The sequence below is a fragment of the Poeciliopsis prolifica genome, unplaced genomic scaffold (assembly GCF_027474105.1).
Source record: "Poeciliopsis prolifica strain line A6 unplaced genomic scaffold, Auburn_PproV2 SCAFFOLD034, whole genome shotgun sequence".
Taxonomy (NCBI): Eukaryota; Metazoa; Chordata; class Actinopteri; order Cyprinodontiformes; family Poeciliidae; genus Poeciliopsis; species Poeciliopsis prolifica.
The window spans coordinates 5,833,052-5,850,184 of NW_026562409.1; the positions used below are offsets into that span (position 1 = coordinate 5,833,052).

At 39.7% G+C, this 17,133-nt stretch overlaps 3 protein-coding genes across 4 annotated transcripts; 1 reads left to right on the forward strand and 2 right to left on the reverse strand.

The window, feature by feature from the left end:
- The first annotated feature begins 1,955 nt into the window (after positions 1 to 1,955).
- LOC129373899 (peptidyl-prolyl cis-trans isomerase FKBP10-like) lies at positions 1,956 to 6,325 on the forward strand. Its single transcript, XM_055052022.1, is given in 11 exon segments — positions 1,956 to 2,042; positions 2,044 to 2,259; positions 3,236 to 3,381; positions 3,478 to 3,667; positions 3,755 to 3,900; positions 4,044 to 4,233; positions 4,308 to 4,453; positions 4,552 to 4,741; positions 4,925 to 5,067; positions 5,535 to 5,698; positions 5,785 to 6,325. Coding segments are annotated over 11 exon segments (1,767 nt in total). The 5' UTR covers positions 1,956 to 1,992; the 3' UTR covers positions 5,971 to 6,325.
- A 333-nt stretch (positions 6,326 to 6,658) lies between these two features.
- On the reverse strand, positions 6,659 to 10,662 carry LOC129373901 (cytosolic 5'-nucleotidase 3A-like). 2 transcript variants are annotated; one of them, XM_055052025.1, is made up of 9 exons: positions 10,618 to 10,662; positions 9,895 to 9,993; positions 9,738 to 9,807; positions 9,072 to 9,118; positions 8,757 to 8,842; positions 8,596 to 8,685; positions 8,358 to 8,520; positions 8,073 to 8,273; positions 6,659 to 7,994 (listed from the first exon to the last, which is right to left on the reverse strand). In XM_055052025.1, exons 2-9 carry the CDS (start codon positions 9,961 to 9,963, stop codon positions 7,884 to 7,886), a joined length of 837 nt encoding a protein of 278 aa, XP_054908000.1. In that variant the 5' UTR covers positions 9,964 to 9,993; positions 10,618 to 10,662; the 3' UTR covers positions 6,659 to 7,883. The 2 variants fall into 2 exon arrangements, with proteins under 2 accessions (XP_054908000.1, XP_054907999.1); XM_055052024.1 differs by lacking the exon at positions 10,618 to 10,662 and adding an exon at positions 10,353 to 10,434.
- An 869-nt stretch (positions 10,663 to 11,531) lies between these two features.
- LOC129373902 (kelch-like protein 11) lies at positions 11,532 to 16,452 on the reverse strand. Its single transcript, XM_055052027.1, has 2 exons — positions 15,884 to 16,452; positions 11,532 to 14,609 (listed from the first exon to the last, which is right to left on the reverse strand). Exons 1-2 carry the CDS (start codon positions 16,438 to 16,440, stop codon positions 13,025 to 13,027), a joined length of 2,142 nt encoding a protein of 713 aa, XP_054908002.1. The 5' UTR covers positions 16,441 to 16,452; the 3' UTR covers positions 11,532 to 13,024.
- Between the last annotated feature and the right edge of the window lie 681 nt (positions 16,453 to 17,133).

Here is a 17,133-nt window from a genome sequence, read left to right on the forward strand (position 1 = left end):
AAAATCCCTGTGGAAAAAAGACACTAAAAACTTGAATCCTTAGGCAATATTTTCAAAATAAAAGCTTTTCAAACTTTGCAAGTCTTTGAAAAGACATAATATCTAGTTTCTTTAATACCAACCTTGTGCTTTTTTGGATCTCAGTGTTTTAAACAGGAAACGTTTTCAAACAAAAGTTATGCATCATCTTTAATTCAAGGAAACTGATCATTTTTCGTTTAGAAATCCCAATTTCAATTATTGAAATTATTTTGAAGGTACAACTTCCTGCTCTCTGTGTAAACGGTAATAATTTTCTCTTACTTGACAGCAAGTAAAAGTCTGGACCTCAAGGAGGAAAGGATCTAAATACTCAATGTTGTCCCTCAGCAGACGTCTAACAACCCCTGATTATTACATTAAACATCCTATTTTATTTTTCAACAATGTAATTTTACATGTTCCATTCGTAACATATAAGCAGATTTATCTGAAAAGTTTTGAAAGTATTTGTCCATGCATCCCCAACTTAAAGTCTCAGTAAACTTGCAAGATTAAAGATTATGAGTTAGAAAACCATTCTGCGTTTTAACGACGGGTCCTTTTGAGTCTAAAAAAGAATAATATCTTCTTTTGGACAATACAATTGAATGCACACTGAATTACCCAATAAAATCAATTTTGATAGTGTTTCAGGAGACTACAGGTTCAGTCCCACTGATCTATTCGGGATTTGGCATTTTCTGCATTAAAAACATGGAGACGGCATTGCAAGCCAGCCTTTACACGTCTGCAGGATTCCATCAGAAAGTAGGAGGCGGCCCGGGATCTCCTCCTTCTCCCTCTGCGGCTCTTTGCGGTGCAAAAACCTAAGGATGCGATAAAGTTACAAAAAGAGACTCAACAGAGCCGGAAATGACGACTGATTTCTATCTAAATAAAAGCACACGGTACAAACTATTTAATCGTGGCTCTTCAGTGTTCTGCTTTGCTGATTTGTGGCAAATTTGAAAGTTATTCACTTGCCGTCCATTTTAACTTAAAAAAGCCACATAATACTTAGAAATTTTGTGAAATGGGGAAGAACTGGAATTTAAGTGATTTTGAGTCTGACTTGGTTAATAATGACAGACATGCTGGTCTTTATTTCAGACACTGATGATTTTTGGTTTGTTTGTTTTTACTGTTTTTTTAAGCTTACAAAAAATTGTCTAAAAAAAACTGCAAGAGAAATCCAGTGAGCAACAGTCATATAATAACACTTTGCTGTTATTATATGAATAGGAGAATAACTAAAGTGGGCCTAAAGAACTGTGGCCAAAATGTATTGCTATCTTTAAATCAAATATGTTCATGCCTTTTATATTGAGACAATTTTTTTTAACTTTGAAAGGTTTATTAACATGATGTTCAATTCAGCATTTCTGAATTTCTGAAATTATGTAGCCAAATTATGTATTTGGCTACATAATATGTTTTGTGAGGTGTAAAGATGACAGATGCCAGACATTCCACTCCCAAACTCTTCATCTGATCAATGGCGATCCAAACGCCTTCTTGAGAGTTCAGAACAAATTTTCGACCTTTCAGCAGGTTTGCAATATTTTATCTTTATCTTTATGGAAGACATTTATCAAATTTATATTGCAAATATATATTTTAGGCTTTTGGGTAATTACAGAAAAAATATTTTTGAATTTGGTTCACACAGCTTTTACGCCAAAATAAACAGGGTTACAGCAAATTTACTATTAAGCAACAGCCCACAGCATGATGCTGCCACCACCATCACTGACAGTCATTGGTTGTGACAGTTGGTATAGTGTTTCAGGGTTGAACAATTAACATCCACCAAGCCTGTCACGTATTTTTTTTAAATCCTGATGTAAATGAAACTTATTATTGTTGTTATTTTTGAAAACCCTGACCGGAAGCTGCTTTGCTTCTTCCCGCAACCTTTACCTTCAAACGGCCCCAAACTTTCTGCGGCTGTTTCTCCTTTCTCCCCCCTGTATGAGTCACATCGCCCGGCTGTCGGCTCCAGGGGATCCGTGCTCTCCTCTGCAGTTTCCCCCACAGGGTCCAGATGGATGTAACGAAATGCTTCGGCCTGCTGCTTTTAGTTTCCACTGTGGACTGCAACCCCGGCCCGCTGGCGGACATTGTTGTGGATCGGTACGAATTACCGAAAGTGTGTGCCAGAGAAGTTCAGACAGAAGACTTTATCCGATATCACTTCAACGGGACCTTCTATGAGGACGGGAAAAGGTTTGACTCCAGGTGACCTGGACTTTACTTTACGGCGATAATTAGAGCCAGATTTAGATGACTGTTTAAAAAAAAAGAAAAGAAAAGAAAGTGCAACAAAAACGTCAAAACATGCGAAGTTAATAACAGAGTTCAACTCTAGAGTTTTCTTTTGTAGACGTGTCAACTTTGCAATAATCATAACCAGAACCATCCCGTTGACTGCAGAAGAGGTTTGCATACATTCATTATTGCATATTTGAGTAGATTTATTTTCAACAGTGATTATTCGTTGTTGTAACAGGAAATGCAAACGCTTCGATTTAATGTTCGTAGGTCCAAAACTTCACACGCAGGCAGAAAATCGTACACGCCCCCTTTAATGTTGGGTTGACAATGTGAAATATTGGAACAGCAAGCTCTACGTTGCCTTTTTTTATTCCAAGCTCAGTTTCGATGCGTGACATAAATCATTAAACTGTTAGAACGAACCTGTTCTTTCAAATTTCTGTGATTTATCTGATGCTAAACACTTTAATGATCCTACTTCCTGCAACACACCTTGAGGCATCATCACTGACTCTGGACAAATGGCGCCATCTTTGCTGCTTCTCATAAAGAAGCAGTTTTGTCAGTCAATTCCAGAAGATAATGTTAACTTGTTTTATCCATTCCAGAACCAACTGTGATATGTGATAGAAATAATTTTATCCAACATATAATTTGTTCCACGTTTCAACAACCAGCTGTTGATTTGAACCTGAAGAATTGAGAGTTGGCTTGCTTTCTGTCTTATGTCACATTGACTTTTGCAAAACAGCATGATAATACCACCTGTATATTTGACTGTCTGTAGTGTTGTAGGCTTGAAAGCATAACACAGACGTTTTCAAACATACGTTCTCAAGAGCTCGATCTAGTTTTTGTCTAAGTACCACAAAACATTCTCCAGAAGGCATTGAGCATTAACAATTTTCTTTGCTTTTCTTTTCCCGTCTTGCCTCTGCAGCTATGAGCGAGGTAAAGCCTTCATCAGTCAGGTGGGACTTGGTAAGCTCATCACAGGGATGGACCGAGGTCTGCAGGGCATGTGTGTCAATGAGCGCAGAAGGATCACCGTCCCGCCACACCTGGCATATGGAAGTGTTGGCACAGGTGCGGCTCAGCGTCACACTGGACAACTGTTGTTTAATTTTTCTGTTTTGCATCGTCTGTTATGGTTTATGCCATTGTGTTTTGCTGGTCCCACAGGTGGTCTGATCCCTCCCGATGCCACTCTGGTGTACGATATCCTCCTGCTGGACATATGGAACCCTAAGGACAAGGTTCAGATCCGCACAATCAGCAAGCCTGGGATATGCAGGCGCACTACGGCAGTGTCAGATTTCATCCGTTACCATTACAACGGCACGCTGCTGACTGGTGAAGCATTTGATTCCAGGTGAGTCAAACTTCACTGTCCTTTGGACAAAAATCTTTGATCCGTGTCTCAAAAAAATGTATAAAAATGTTTTTTTTTTTTTTATAGTCACTCAAGAAACACAACTTATGACACCTACTTGGGGCAGGGTGACATCATTGAAGGCATGGATGAGGGTCTTCAGGGCATGTGTGTTAGGGAGAGACGGATTATCATTGTCCCACCATTTTTGGCGTATGGCGAGACTGGCCATGGTAAAAGACTTAGAAATTGAAATGCTAATTCTGGCCTAAAACTATTTGCTTTTGCCAACCATGTTTTTTTTTTGTTAGCTTGCTGCACTGTGCATAATATTTTAAGCATGTTGTTACTCCAACCATTGTTCTCCTCCCTGAAGGTACCAAGATCCCCCCACAGGCGACACTTGTGTTTGAGGTGCTGTTGGTTGATGTGTTTAATCCTAAGGATGATGTGACTGCAGAGGTAAAAGAGATGCCTAAAAACTGCACACGCAAGACAGTCACTGGGGATTACATCCGCTACCACTACAACGGCTCTTTCCAGGACGGCACGTTCTTTGACTCAAGGTAAACCCCGGCAGTTCTTCTTAAAGTAAATAAAGTATCTTAACTTTAAGCCCCCACTATACTTCCTCTAACAGCTACCAACGAAACAAAACCTACGACACATACATTGGAATGGGATACGTGATCCACGGCATGGATAAAGCTCTGCAGGGCCTGTGCATTGGGGAGAAAAGGAGAATTATAATTCCTCCTCACATGGCTTATGGAGAAAAAGGCGCTGGTGAGTTTGACGCCTGCATTTAGGAGGCTTTAAAACAAACTGAGAGGGCGTGATAAAACCATCAGTTCTGCCTTTTTCTTTTCCCTCTGCGGTGGCAGGAGACCTCATTCCTGGCTCTGCTGTGCTGATTTTTGACGTCCACGTTATTGACTTCCACAACCCCAAAGATTCGGTGGAGATCAGAGTCACCCACAAGCCTCAGGAATGTAACATGGCCAGTGAAGCGGACGATTTAATTCACTATCGCTACAACTGTTCCTTGATGGACGGCACACTTCTGTACTCCTCGTGAGCGACCCCTGCTGTTCACTCTGCAACACCACACCCTCGTGCATGTAAACATCGCTGGCTCCTTGTCTGGCAGACTTAACAGTTCATGCATCCGATAGCACATTCGGCTGCATGTTTTACTGAGCTCGGATTTTTAAAACCTACTGTTGAAAGCTAAAGCGGATTATTTCTGATTCTCAGGGACCAGTTCGACTCACCTTCTGTCACAACTTTAGGAGCCAGTAAGGTGATCATGGGCCTGGAGGAAGGTTTGAAAGGCATGTGTGTGGGTGAGAGGAGAGAGGTGGTGGTCCCTCCACACTGGGGTCATGGAGAGGAAGGAGGTGAGTTTCTGGAAATGCTTCAATAAAAATAAAGAAACAAAATTCAATGTCATTTATTACTTAAAAGAAATATCCATGCCTCTTGAACTTTTCCATATCATGTGGAAATGTTTTGGATACAGTAGTGCCCAAAAAAATACTATATCTAGGAATATAACAAACACTGGAGTCCTTCACAGATTAAGCAGTTTTACACTGAGATTAAATTACGCACAAGTGTACTACATTTATCCGTTCCTGTGACCTTAGAAAGAAATTAATTGGAGTCACTCAGGAGTGTCAGAGTCAAGGGGACTCATTATAAACGGAACACTTTTCAGATAATTTTACTTCCATTTCTAAGTTTGTGCATTCACATAAATTCCTGATTAATTTAATATGACAAAATCTGAAAATATTCAAGAGAATTGACTACTTTTCTGTAAATCCTTTCTCATATCTTCTGATTGGATGGATTTCTTTTATAGCTGTAGGAGTTCCAGGAAGTGCAGTGCTCCTATTTGAACTGGAGCTGGTGCAGCTGCAGAAAGGTGTGCCAGAAGGCTTCATGTTTGTCTGGCTAGGAGAAATTCCCGACCCCCTCTTCAATGCGCTAGACCTCAACGGGGACAAAGAGGTCCCTCTACAGGAGGTAAGCAGGAAAGTTTGGCCAGTTTTTTTTTTTTTAGAATAATCTGTTAACAAGCAGTAAAATGTTCTTCTCTTCCCCTCCCGCAGTTTTCAGAGTTCATCAAACTGCAAGTCAAAGAGGGCAACGGTCGACTTCGGCCAGGTGTTGATATCGAAGGCGTTGTTAAAGACATGTTTGATAATCAGGACCAGAATAAAGACGGAAAAATTGTAGAAGATGAACTGAAAATTAAGGATGATGAGTCCGAACAAGTGAGGCGAGATGAGCTATGAGCAGCAGCGAGGCGAGCACACAGGAACTGAAAATATCCACTTCACAACTGTCCAACAACATTTCAAAAAAATTAAAGGTAAATCAAGAAGTCATTGGAAACTTACCCTTAACTCATATGCACCCAGATGGTAAATTGTTTTTTATGACATCGTTTTCTTTTGATACATTTAAAATTGAAACCTGTATTCACTTTTAAAAAGTCATAAATTTCCATAAAAATATATGTTGATGGTTGAAAAGGTTTATTTATGTAAGTCCATGCTGAGCTTCTGATTTTTGTTTTGTTTTGATAGAATGATAAACAACTACTGGTCTATTGCATTATAACCATGTAAGAAAAAAAAAATAAACTTTTATAATAAAATTAAGTTCAGTTTCTTTCACATGTACTCCGCATAGAGACGGGTTCTTTTCTGACAGATGTGTTTATTGAAATGAAAACATGTTTAATATCAGGAAAGTAAAAAAGAAAATAACTTCTTACAAGGTCCAAACATTAAAGATTGCTCACAAAGACTGGATAAAACCAAAGAAAACTTGATAGGAACCTACTGCAATTCAAAATGTATCATGAAACACAAAGATGAAGTTAAATTTTGGGTGTCATGTTGACAGTTTATGGAGAGGTGATTTATTACGCATAAAGTGGTTACAAATCTTGTTGAATCAAATAGAAAAATAAGGTGCCACATTTTTATTGTGCGTTTTATTTTTAAATATTAAATCCAACATTAAAACAGGAAATGCTTAAACAGAACTAAAAAAAATACCAAAAACCTCATACACATACACAGGCTGCCACAGAATCCATACAGGTTCGTAGTGGTTCAAAACAATAGTAAGGTTTGCAAACGGATGTAAAACAACTTGGGGTCTGACACAGACTCGCTCAGGTATTAGTTTTTTTTGTTTTTTTTTGTACATTAAAATACAATCATATACAATGCCTTGCAAAAAGAATGAATACCTATTGAACTTTTTCAGATGGCCTATTGAACTTTTACAAGGCTTCAGAGCAATGAGAAGCCTTATAATCAGTCCTTTGCTCATGTAGGGACACAGCCAGCAACTCATCTTGTGGAACAAGACAGATGAGTAAAATTTAACGTTCTTTGCCTACATGCAAAATGATGTGATGGAAAAATACCAGAACCTCAACATATGAAGAATTGTGGTTGCAGCAACATTTGATACAAGACAAAAACCCTAAACATGGAAGCTACAATGTAATGGATTAGATCAGAGGTGTCCAACCTCTAAGACCAGTGTCCTTCAACATTTAGTCGAGTCTGTGCTTCAACACACCTGAATCCAACAATAAGTCCTTATCAGGACTTTGGAGAACTTGCCTGCATAATGAGGACGTAATTCTGCAGCTAGATTTAGGTGTGTTGAACCAGGGACACATAAAGGCTCCAAGACACCAGCCTTGAGGAGTGGACTAGTTGAGATCAAAGCATATTCAAGTTTCCCCTCCAAATCCAGCTAAAAATATGTAGTAACACTTGAAACTTGACACTTGCAGATACTTTCCATGCAATCTTACTGGGGTTGAACTACTTTACAAAGTATTGGCTCAAATTTTGATCTCTGGATAAGAATAGCTGGTAAAGAAGTACCCCAAAATACTTGTAATGGAAACTTGGTCCCACAAAGTATTGATTTGAAAATGAAAAAAGTAATAACATGTTCTTTCTTACCAGTTCAAAATTGCACAATGAATTGCATGAAAGTCATTGCATTTTGTGGCTACAACATTACAAAATGTGAAAAAGTTCATGTGGTGTCAATACTTTTGCAAAGCATTATGCTATTTATTTCCATTGAGAGAAGATTCCTGGCAACACTGGGAGAGCAGGCGGCTGCTCAGCCGATGTTTCTGGCTGTTTTACAGCCAGGGCTGAAAAACAGTTCAGTTGTTACCAGTAAGAAGCTGGAGGACAGCATTAGGAATTTCCAAGGATTCATCTTTCACCAACACAATGTCATAGGAGTCCAAATAGGACTGTTTGCTCTCCTCAACCTAAAAAGAAAGAAAAAGGCAAAAAATCATGATTGGAAACCATTGGGATTGGCTGAAATATGTCAGGTTTTTGCTTACCTTGTCATTCAGGAACCCAATCTTGAGGATGTGCTTCATATTCTGAACTCCATCAGCCATGTTCAGGTCCCCCAGAGAGTCTCCCATCAGCAGGACATTTGGTCTTGACTGCAGCTCCTCGAAATGGCTCGTGTTTAGCAGCGCACCTTCTCTTTTATTGTAGACGTGAATCAACTCTCCCTTGAAAGCCCTCAACATTCCCTGGTTAATCAGAGAAGCCTTAATATCATAGAAATGTATCGTTTTGGAATAAAATTAACATTTTTTAAGTGCTGCACAACTCACAAATTCGTCAAAGTCCATGTAGTTGGAGATGACTTTGACATTGGGATGGAAGACGTTGGCTTGCCGTATAACTTCTTCCAGGATGTCTCCGATTCCAGCGGAGAAGATGAGCAGAGGGATAGCGTGCTGGTTCAGACGGTCGAAGAACAGCTCATAACCTTCCCTGTTGTACCATCGCCACATTTTATTTCAACTTTCCTCTTATAAACCACAACTTTTAGTCTTTAGATATCCTTACCTCAACATTGCATCTGACTCACGCACTGCTGCAGCCAGCTCCACTTTTTTTATTTTTTGCTCCACAAGAAGGTCATGAGCTTTGGTCCACCTATGAGAAAGACTCACCTTTTTAAACACTAATCCCCCAAAAACTGGAGCATATCAGTGAGAAATACTCACCACTCCACCATCAAAGGCAGTTTCTCTGCAACTGAGCGTGAGGTATCAATCTCTATAGGATAATAAGTCTGGAGAAGATCATTCAGCTGTGGAAGACAGAACCAGATTCTGAAATCTAAGGGTTAGATAAGCACAGATACCCTTTAAATACCAGGAATAACCCAGGTTTAAAACTTAAAACATGGTCCATAAAACAGGAGCGAAATGCAAACCGTGTTACAACAAAAATATTATCAATTATAATAATTTTTTTTACATTTTGCATTAAGCTTTGATCAACCAGCACAAAAAATATTTCAGAAGAATCTATCCAACCTTTTGGCGGCACTCTTCGGAGATGGCTTTGCTGTTGTCAAGAATATCTGCCAAAACAAACAATTCAACAACTTATGTTGGATAATTTCTTTTTCCCATACAGTTGCAATTATTAAAATGCTTTTACTTCTAAACTCTCATAGATGCGTCCTTTACAGAATACTGGTTGACTTGTGCTTCCCGAGGGATCCACAGGGGAGTCTTCTTGTAGCACATATTTTATTCAACCAAAACTAAAGCTGATTTTACAAATGCTTTAAAAAGGACTCCTGCTAATGTTACCTTTAGAGAAACACTTTGTTCCATTAAAGAGGCTCAAGTACTGCAAAGAATGCTTCAAGATATAAATGAAGGTGCAACAGATCCCAAGATGACCTCCCAAGGATTGTTCAATTAGGATAAGACACTGTTTGACACCAGTTCAGAGCTTGCTCATGAATGGCAGCAGTGGCAGAAATTTGGAGAGACTGGAATCAAGAAGGGCTGCAAAAAAAACACTTATTTCTCAGAAAAACATCAACAGTAACTTTAATGAAAAGCCCCATTTTGACCTTTGCTAGGGTAATTAATACCTGCATATTACAGCTTATTCTGAAGATTAAACTTACGCATTTATTGTCAAACTTCATTTGTTTTAATGCATAAAAACACTAACTGTGTGCTTACTGTGACACGTAGGACATCGCTTCCCATTGTATTGGAATCGCGTCAGGGTCATGTCAAAATCAGAGATCACCTACAAATAACAAGAATGTGACGTTTGATTTCCACCCAGTGTTCCTGCAGGATTTCCAGGATTTCTGAGGCGTTTCAGTGTGGATACCTGCAGCGTGTTGGGTCCAGCGTCTAACAGGGACTTGAGGATATCTTGTACCCTCTGAGGATCCTTCATCAACACGGATTCTTTGGACAGCTCTGGAATCTGTTTAGACACAACGTTTGAAAATGGTAACAGCAATTCGTTAACAGCGATTCCATACCACGACAAAAAACTAACTTTAAAACCGAAACCAAAGCAAACTAGACTAATACATGATTTAAAAATGGATTTACTCGTATAGTCTTGTCATTACCCATTAATAAAATTGGACTTATAAAGTCAAATTAGGTTTTAAGTCGTTTTTTTCTCTTTATGAGACTTACAAAGTTAATAGCTATACCATAGTAGTAGCTTAGCATAAAGTTAAATACAATTTAGCTAGCCCACTACAAATGTTACTTGCGTGAAGTAAAAATTTACATGTTTTTATGTTATTCTGAATGTTTACAGAGTAGCATTACCATTTTTAATAACAAATTGTGCCTTGCGGCTTTTTTGGGCAACGTCTGCAGAACAAGAGAACTATGTGTACCGGGCTAAAAGGACACTGCTGCATTCATACTACCGTGTGTGTCGGAATTGTTTTTACAAGTGTGTTTACTAATACTCTGATTAGGTTAAAACCCCTATTTTATTACAGTTAATGCAGTTTATAAACAGTTCTTACTTGTATGTATTCAATGTAATCTTAATTTTTTTATTTATTTTTGAAAGTTTTCCCGTTACCGTTTTAATTACGAGCCGATGAGTGACCCTTGAAGGCAGCACTAATCTTACCTAACCGTCCATGTGCAGCTGTCCCCGTGAAGCAAAGCCTCCCGTTTCAGGTTCCCACCAGTCTCACGCAAACAAATACATATCAATAAATTTGGATATCACCGAAAATCTAAGTTATATTTAATCATTACACATGGATGAATAGTTTTCTATCTGTTCTTATGATCGAGGTTTCCAGCAAATGAAAACAACAGCAAATAAATAAATAAAGCGATTCAACAAAATTAAAAATAAATAATTTATTTTTTAATTATTAAAGTATTGATTAAAAATCTGTATAATGACAATAATAATAATAATAATTGCTGCATAAAATTAATGAGAAGAGATTTTGATTACAGAAATGTCAGTCTGCTGAAAATCATCTCCATGCACTGTGCAAAATATGCTCACCTTACTTGTTTTTGCACTACCAAATCTTTTTTCCACTTAGCTTTTCATCCATAAGCGACTTACGACTTACTCTATGGCCAGACTCAGTGATTTTCTTCTGGACCACGCTAAAGTCAGCAGAATAACATTTTTGCAATTTATTTTTTTAGTTAGTTTATGTCATAATCAGGGATGGTGAATATCAGGGTATTTTTTTAAATGCATGTTTGAAATATATCACCATGTATGCAATAAAATACCTCAATACCTAGCTAATTTATTCAGGTGAATCTGTAAATTGATTGGTACAGCTTAACACAGAAAAGTAATCGAACACTCCAGGAAACTTATTTACCATTTGAGTGAAAGGCCTGAATGTTACTTATTCTTTGTTCAATTGGCAACCTATTGCTGGCACCAAAACTAAAGCCAATTAAAGAGTATGAGTAGGCATTGAACAGAGTCATGAGTCAAAGTAGCAATACACATACTTATCTTACAAAAACAGCTTTAATTGCAAGTGATGCCAATAGTACTTCTTACATCCAAATATAAGGACACAATGTCAGACTATCACATGCAAAGCAAATACATAGCTTATTTCAGTTAAGATCTGCAGTGCTATATATATTGGTCATAAAGTGGAAATGAATATCATTTCTACGCTCTTTAACCTTGGTACTGCACAGCTCCTGAATGTCAGTCACAACAAATTCATAGCAATCCCTTCTTTGTCTTTAGGTTTGATTCCTTTTTATTACATCTTTACGTCTCTTTGGTGGGCAACAGGAGACACCTCCAATGTACACCTAAGTCAAAATGAAGAAACAGAAATAATTTTTTGAGATATTTAACATTTGAAACAATTCCGTCCAGACTGGTGGTAACATCTTTGCTTAGGGTTCAAAACTTACTTGCTGAAATCTGGTTTTAAAAAATTGTATTTACAAAATACAATCACCTTGTCTGATATGACACAACTGAAAAATTCTAAATCAAGGTGCAGCAACAACTTTAAGACTTTACAAATAATAAGAGGTTGAAAAAGTGCAGTTCTACAAGAAACCTTAACCATTCTTAGGAAAACAATAACCAAACCCTGTGCAGACACAATCCATAGACAGTCTTGCATTCATACGCATAAATATTTTTTACATTTTCTGCTTGAATTAAGAGGATAAGTGGAACAAATTTAAAAAGTGCAAAAGAAATGAATGATTAAGCCATTGATTTTGGTGTTTAATATAGAGGCAGAAAAAAATGTGAATGTACTGCATACATAAGTGAAATGTTGTTGCAACTTACATATTACTAGAGCATCATACTGCCCCTCTGAGAACTGTTAAAGCATTACATGTACATAAATGACCAAAATACACTACAATTGTTGACCACAAAGGGAGAGCCTTCTAGAAGCGATTGTGATGAGGAGTCTTTCTGGACTCTCCAGAAAGAAAAGATCAGGTAACCTATATGATATATTCACAGTCAATGTTGAATGTTTGAAGTAACAAGCAAAGTCCATTTTTAGTAAGTTGGACTTTTTATGAAGGGATTGTCACAGTGTTAGGAAGGAAGGAATGATGGGACTCTTAAGAAAGTAGGAATGCAATACTAATGTTATTACTGATGCCACATATTCCTGCCAGTACAGGCATATACAATAAAGGAATGTCAAGTATCGATTTAGACATATGCAGCTTTATACTATACAAATAGATAAACAGCATCTTTATCAACATTAATTACTAAAGCATACTTAGTTTTTTGGCTGCTGAAAAACACTCTTATAAACATGTGTACATCTGCAACATACCGCCTGAATGACCTGCATACACATTTCATGGCTTTAAGTCAGCGATTAATACAACATGGGAGCTAATGCCACGCAGCTTAGATGAATGACACCAATGAGAACAACACATCATTCACAGCAGCGGGTTATGCATGAATGGTGGAAATCTTCAGATGCCGCTGGCCCCTTTCAGCACTCTATCTGCGACTGGAGCTGTCGACGAAGGGTTAGGGTGCGCCGATGGAGCTGCTGCATCTGCTGCATACGATCTCGTTGGCGAGCCAGGTTCTGGGGCATGGGGTACCGCTGGCAGCCGTACAAGAAGCGGTATGGGATGCGGACGTGGCAGGCGGTGGCTCGACAGCGGGGCTGTGGCATTGGCGGTAGCAGCATCCAACGCTTCCTCTCCGCACAGTAGCGGTAGGCCTCTTTGCGATACTGCTTGTCAACATCGTCGCTGTTCTTCCAGCCTCCAATGATGAAGACGTCCTCATCAAAATGGCAGATGGCTGCACCCTCTATGCTGGTCACTTCTGGCGGCAGGCTCTCCAGGATCTCATCAGAGATGCGGGCACTAATCTTCTGCCTGGCGACTTCATCCCGCACTGTGTAACTCTTAGGGCAGCAGGAAGCTGTGTGGTAGAAGTTGGTAGAAGCCACGGCCATCTGGAAGATGCAATAGTTGTCAATGAGTGGCAAGGAGTCAACATCCTGCCATTGACGGCTTTCGGTGTCATATCGGGTGGTCACCGTTTTCAGTCCATCATCATTATCCGTATCCACAGGGGTGCGTGCCGTCACATACACGTAGCGATCCTCCACACTAACTGCTTTTACATCTCGCAGGATCTTAGGAGCTGATTCCAAATTGTGCCACTTGTCCTGCTCAGGCTCATACACACTGACATCCTTGAAGCCTGGACTGAAGTTGCCGTGCCCACCAATGCTGTACAGGATATCCTTGATGCATGTTAGCCCAAAAGAGTGCTTGCGTGTGGTTAAGTTGCTGACTTGCTCCCAAGTGTTGCGATTGGGATTGTAACGTTCCACTGTCTTTGCAAATCCTGGCTCCATCGATCCAGCTACATAGACATGGGACTCTGTGGTGGCGATGGCGTGGCCATCCAAGTGGTTGTGGATGTGTGGGAGGTTTACCCATCGGTCCTCATAGATGAAGTACCCCACACACTCACTCAGATAGTCCCCACCCTCTGAAACCCCACCCACCACCATGATAACATCCATGTTCTGGCCAAACCGAGGCTGAAATGAGGCCATGTGCGAAGACCAGAACTCCATATCTGCTGACTTGAGGTTTTCAAAGCGAATTGCATGGCCCTCTACAGCCTCTGACACCAGCCGCAGGCAGGCCTCATTAGAGGCCACGAGTCGTTCATTTTTCACCACCCTGGCCAAGTAGGTGGGTTTTATCTGGGGAAGCCTGAGGAGACGAAACAGCTCCTCGAAGTAGCGACTTCGTTCTTCTGGGTTCTTCTGAACCCACTTTACCACAGCCTCAAACAGCACCTCCTCTGAATCCACAGTGATCTCTGCATCCGACAGCCAGTCACGGACCAGGTGAAAGGGGAGCGTGTAAAACTCCTCATCCTGGATAACCTTGTGGAAATTGCGGCGAATCATGTCTGCGGCCCGCAAGGCCAGCTGGTCCAACGTGTACATGTGAGCTAGACTGTGCACTGCCACACAGTTGGTCAAACTCAGCTTCTTCTTGAGGAACTCACCACAGAAATCTTTGAGCTGCAGCAGCAAGAACCTTCAAATAAAGTAACAGAGAAAAAACACAATGAAAAACATCAGAGGGAATTGCAACCATCATTAAACCAAAACTGTAATGTTAGGACATGTAGCGTATTTCATTGGGATTTTATAGGCAAGACTAGCAATGCAAAAAACATATTATTTTGAGTTGAAAGAAAATTGCACAGGTTTTTCAAATTTAGCTTACAAATAAGAATCTGATATCCCTAAAAAAAATTCTTGTACAATCATAGCCGTCAGAAGTCACCTAAATGTTAAATATAGTTCAGATAGTATACAGATGTCTATGTTGCTATAAATATAGCTGTTCTGTGAATGTCTCAAAGGTTTGTTGGAGAACTTTGATGAACAAAGAGCATCATGAAGACCAAGAAACAGAAGTCATGCCTGAGATGAAGATGCTGAGTTTAAAGTTGAATTCAGTGAAAATTTCAGTTCATTATTTCAAAATAGAGAGAGTAGGTCACTATTATAAACCTACAACATGGCTATCTAGCAAAACTGGCAGACTACACAAGAAGAGTTTTAATAAGAAAAGCTGCCAAGAGCCTTGCAGTAACTGTGGAGCAACATTCAGGCATTGTGCAAAGCTGCATTGTGTTGTAATGCCACTGGAAAGAAAGACAAAAGAAGTTACAGTTTGCTACAAACCACGTATCAAACAAAGCACATGTTAGAAAGTTGCCTTTGACAGTTAAAACCAAAATAAATTTTGTTGCCTGGATGTGAAACATTATGCTACATAAAACAGGGACTGCACGCATCACCATTAAAACATCATCCCTATACAGTAAGGCACAATGGTGGCAGTATCAATAAACAATATTACACCTCTCCTGACCAGATAATTAAACTACCACACAATCAGCGCCATAAAGGAATGGATTAGTGTGTTGGTATGGCCAAGTCAATGTCCAGAGCCGAATCCAAATGAAAATTGATGTTTAGAAATGTTCTCCATCCCATTTGACTTTGCTGAAGCCATTGGAGGCGGGATTGTTTTCTCTGGAAGTGCTCAGCTGATTAAAACATGCCTCAAAGGAATTGCTGCAAAGATGGTTCTACAAAGCTTTCCCTCAGGTGTATACCAATTAAAAAACACATCTGTCATTTTATTTCCACTTTACAACCATGCATTGCTTAGTTTGTCTATCACATAAAATCCCAAATAAGAACACATAAAAGTGACAAAATATGAACAAATCTCGAGAGATTTAGATCTGTTTACGGGTGCTATGTGCATTTCATAAAATTACAAGCAGACTGTACCTGTCTGCCAGCTCCAGCACCTCATGCACATTGCAGGTGCTGACGCGTATTTCTCCGGTGTACATGTACTGGATGACACTCTCCACTGTCTCCGGGTCTGGCCCCAGCTCTGAGCTCCACTCCTTCATCTCCACCCGTCCGGAGAGAGACTCGGAGAACTGCCCCCCCAGCAGCGGAGTGAAATAGTCGGTGGCAGCGGCCAGCACAGACCTGTGGGCCGAAAACTCGCAGCTCTGGACGCTCCCGGTAGCCGCCCCGCTGCTGAAGGCCAACGTCACGTCGCAAAACAAGCCCTGCTTTCTCTGCTCGTTCTGCCGCCGAGAGAGCTCCGAGCAATGGGAGGAGGATGTGAAGTCCTCGGCCTCTTCCGCGTCACCGTCTCCGGCTAGTGCACTCGGAGTGTTGCTGCTGGTTCCGCCGCCGCTGCTGCCACTCCTGGCGGAGTCCTCCGGGTTGGGAGCCGCCGCTGCCATTCTGCTACCAGCTCTGGAGGTGAGCAGAGGTGGGAGATGGAGTAAACTAGAGAGGGAAACAAGGCGACATACGCAGCCACACATACATGGAGTCCAGGCGGGGTCTTACAGTGAAACGTAGTCGTTGCGTCATTTCCGTAATTCGAACGGGGATCCTCAGACGAAAGAAAAACAAATCCTTCTGTTTTTGTAATTATTTTATCATTTTACTGCACCAAAACTGATGATAAAAATATGGTTTATCTTTTATTCGGTGTTTGACCAACTAATAGTTTTACTATGAGTTATGGTAGACCGGTTTAAGATGTAATCCAATGTGTAATTTTGCAAAATATTTTTTTAAAAAGTACGTTCAACTTTAAAAGCTATAATATATTTCCATTACTAAAATTACTCTAACATAGAATTTATTTATAATTTTTTTAAAAAACGAATGTCTTGAGTGGCCATTATGTCATTTAATGGCTGGAGTTTATGTACATTCCAGATTGTGTAGAATCCATATTTTTATATATGACTCAGTTATGAAAAAAGAAGGCATTCGCCCTTTGAAATTCAGGCTTTTTGTATTTTTACTTATCTGGGATTTGTAGGGTGCATTTTATTTTTGAAATGATTTTGAGCTGTAGCTATATATTTGATAAATAATGACATGGTGGGATCTCTGGGGTAAGCAAAGTTGAGGTGAACATAGACTTTACATTTCTTCTTTTTTTCCAGGACTACATAAGGTCTAATAAAAATAATGGTATTTGGTTCTGCTTTCTAAAGAAAGTT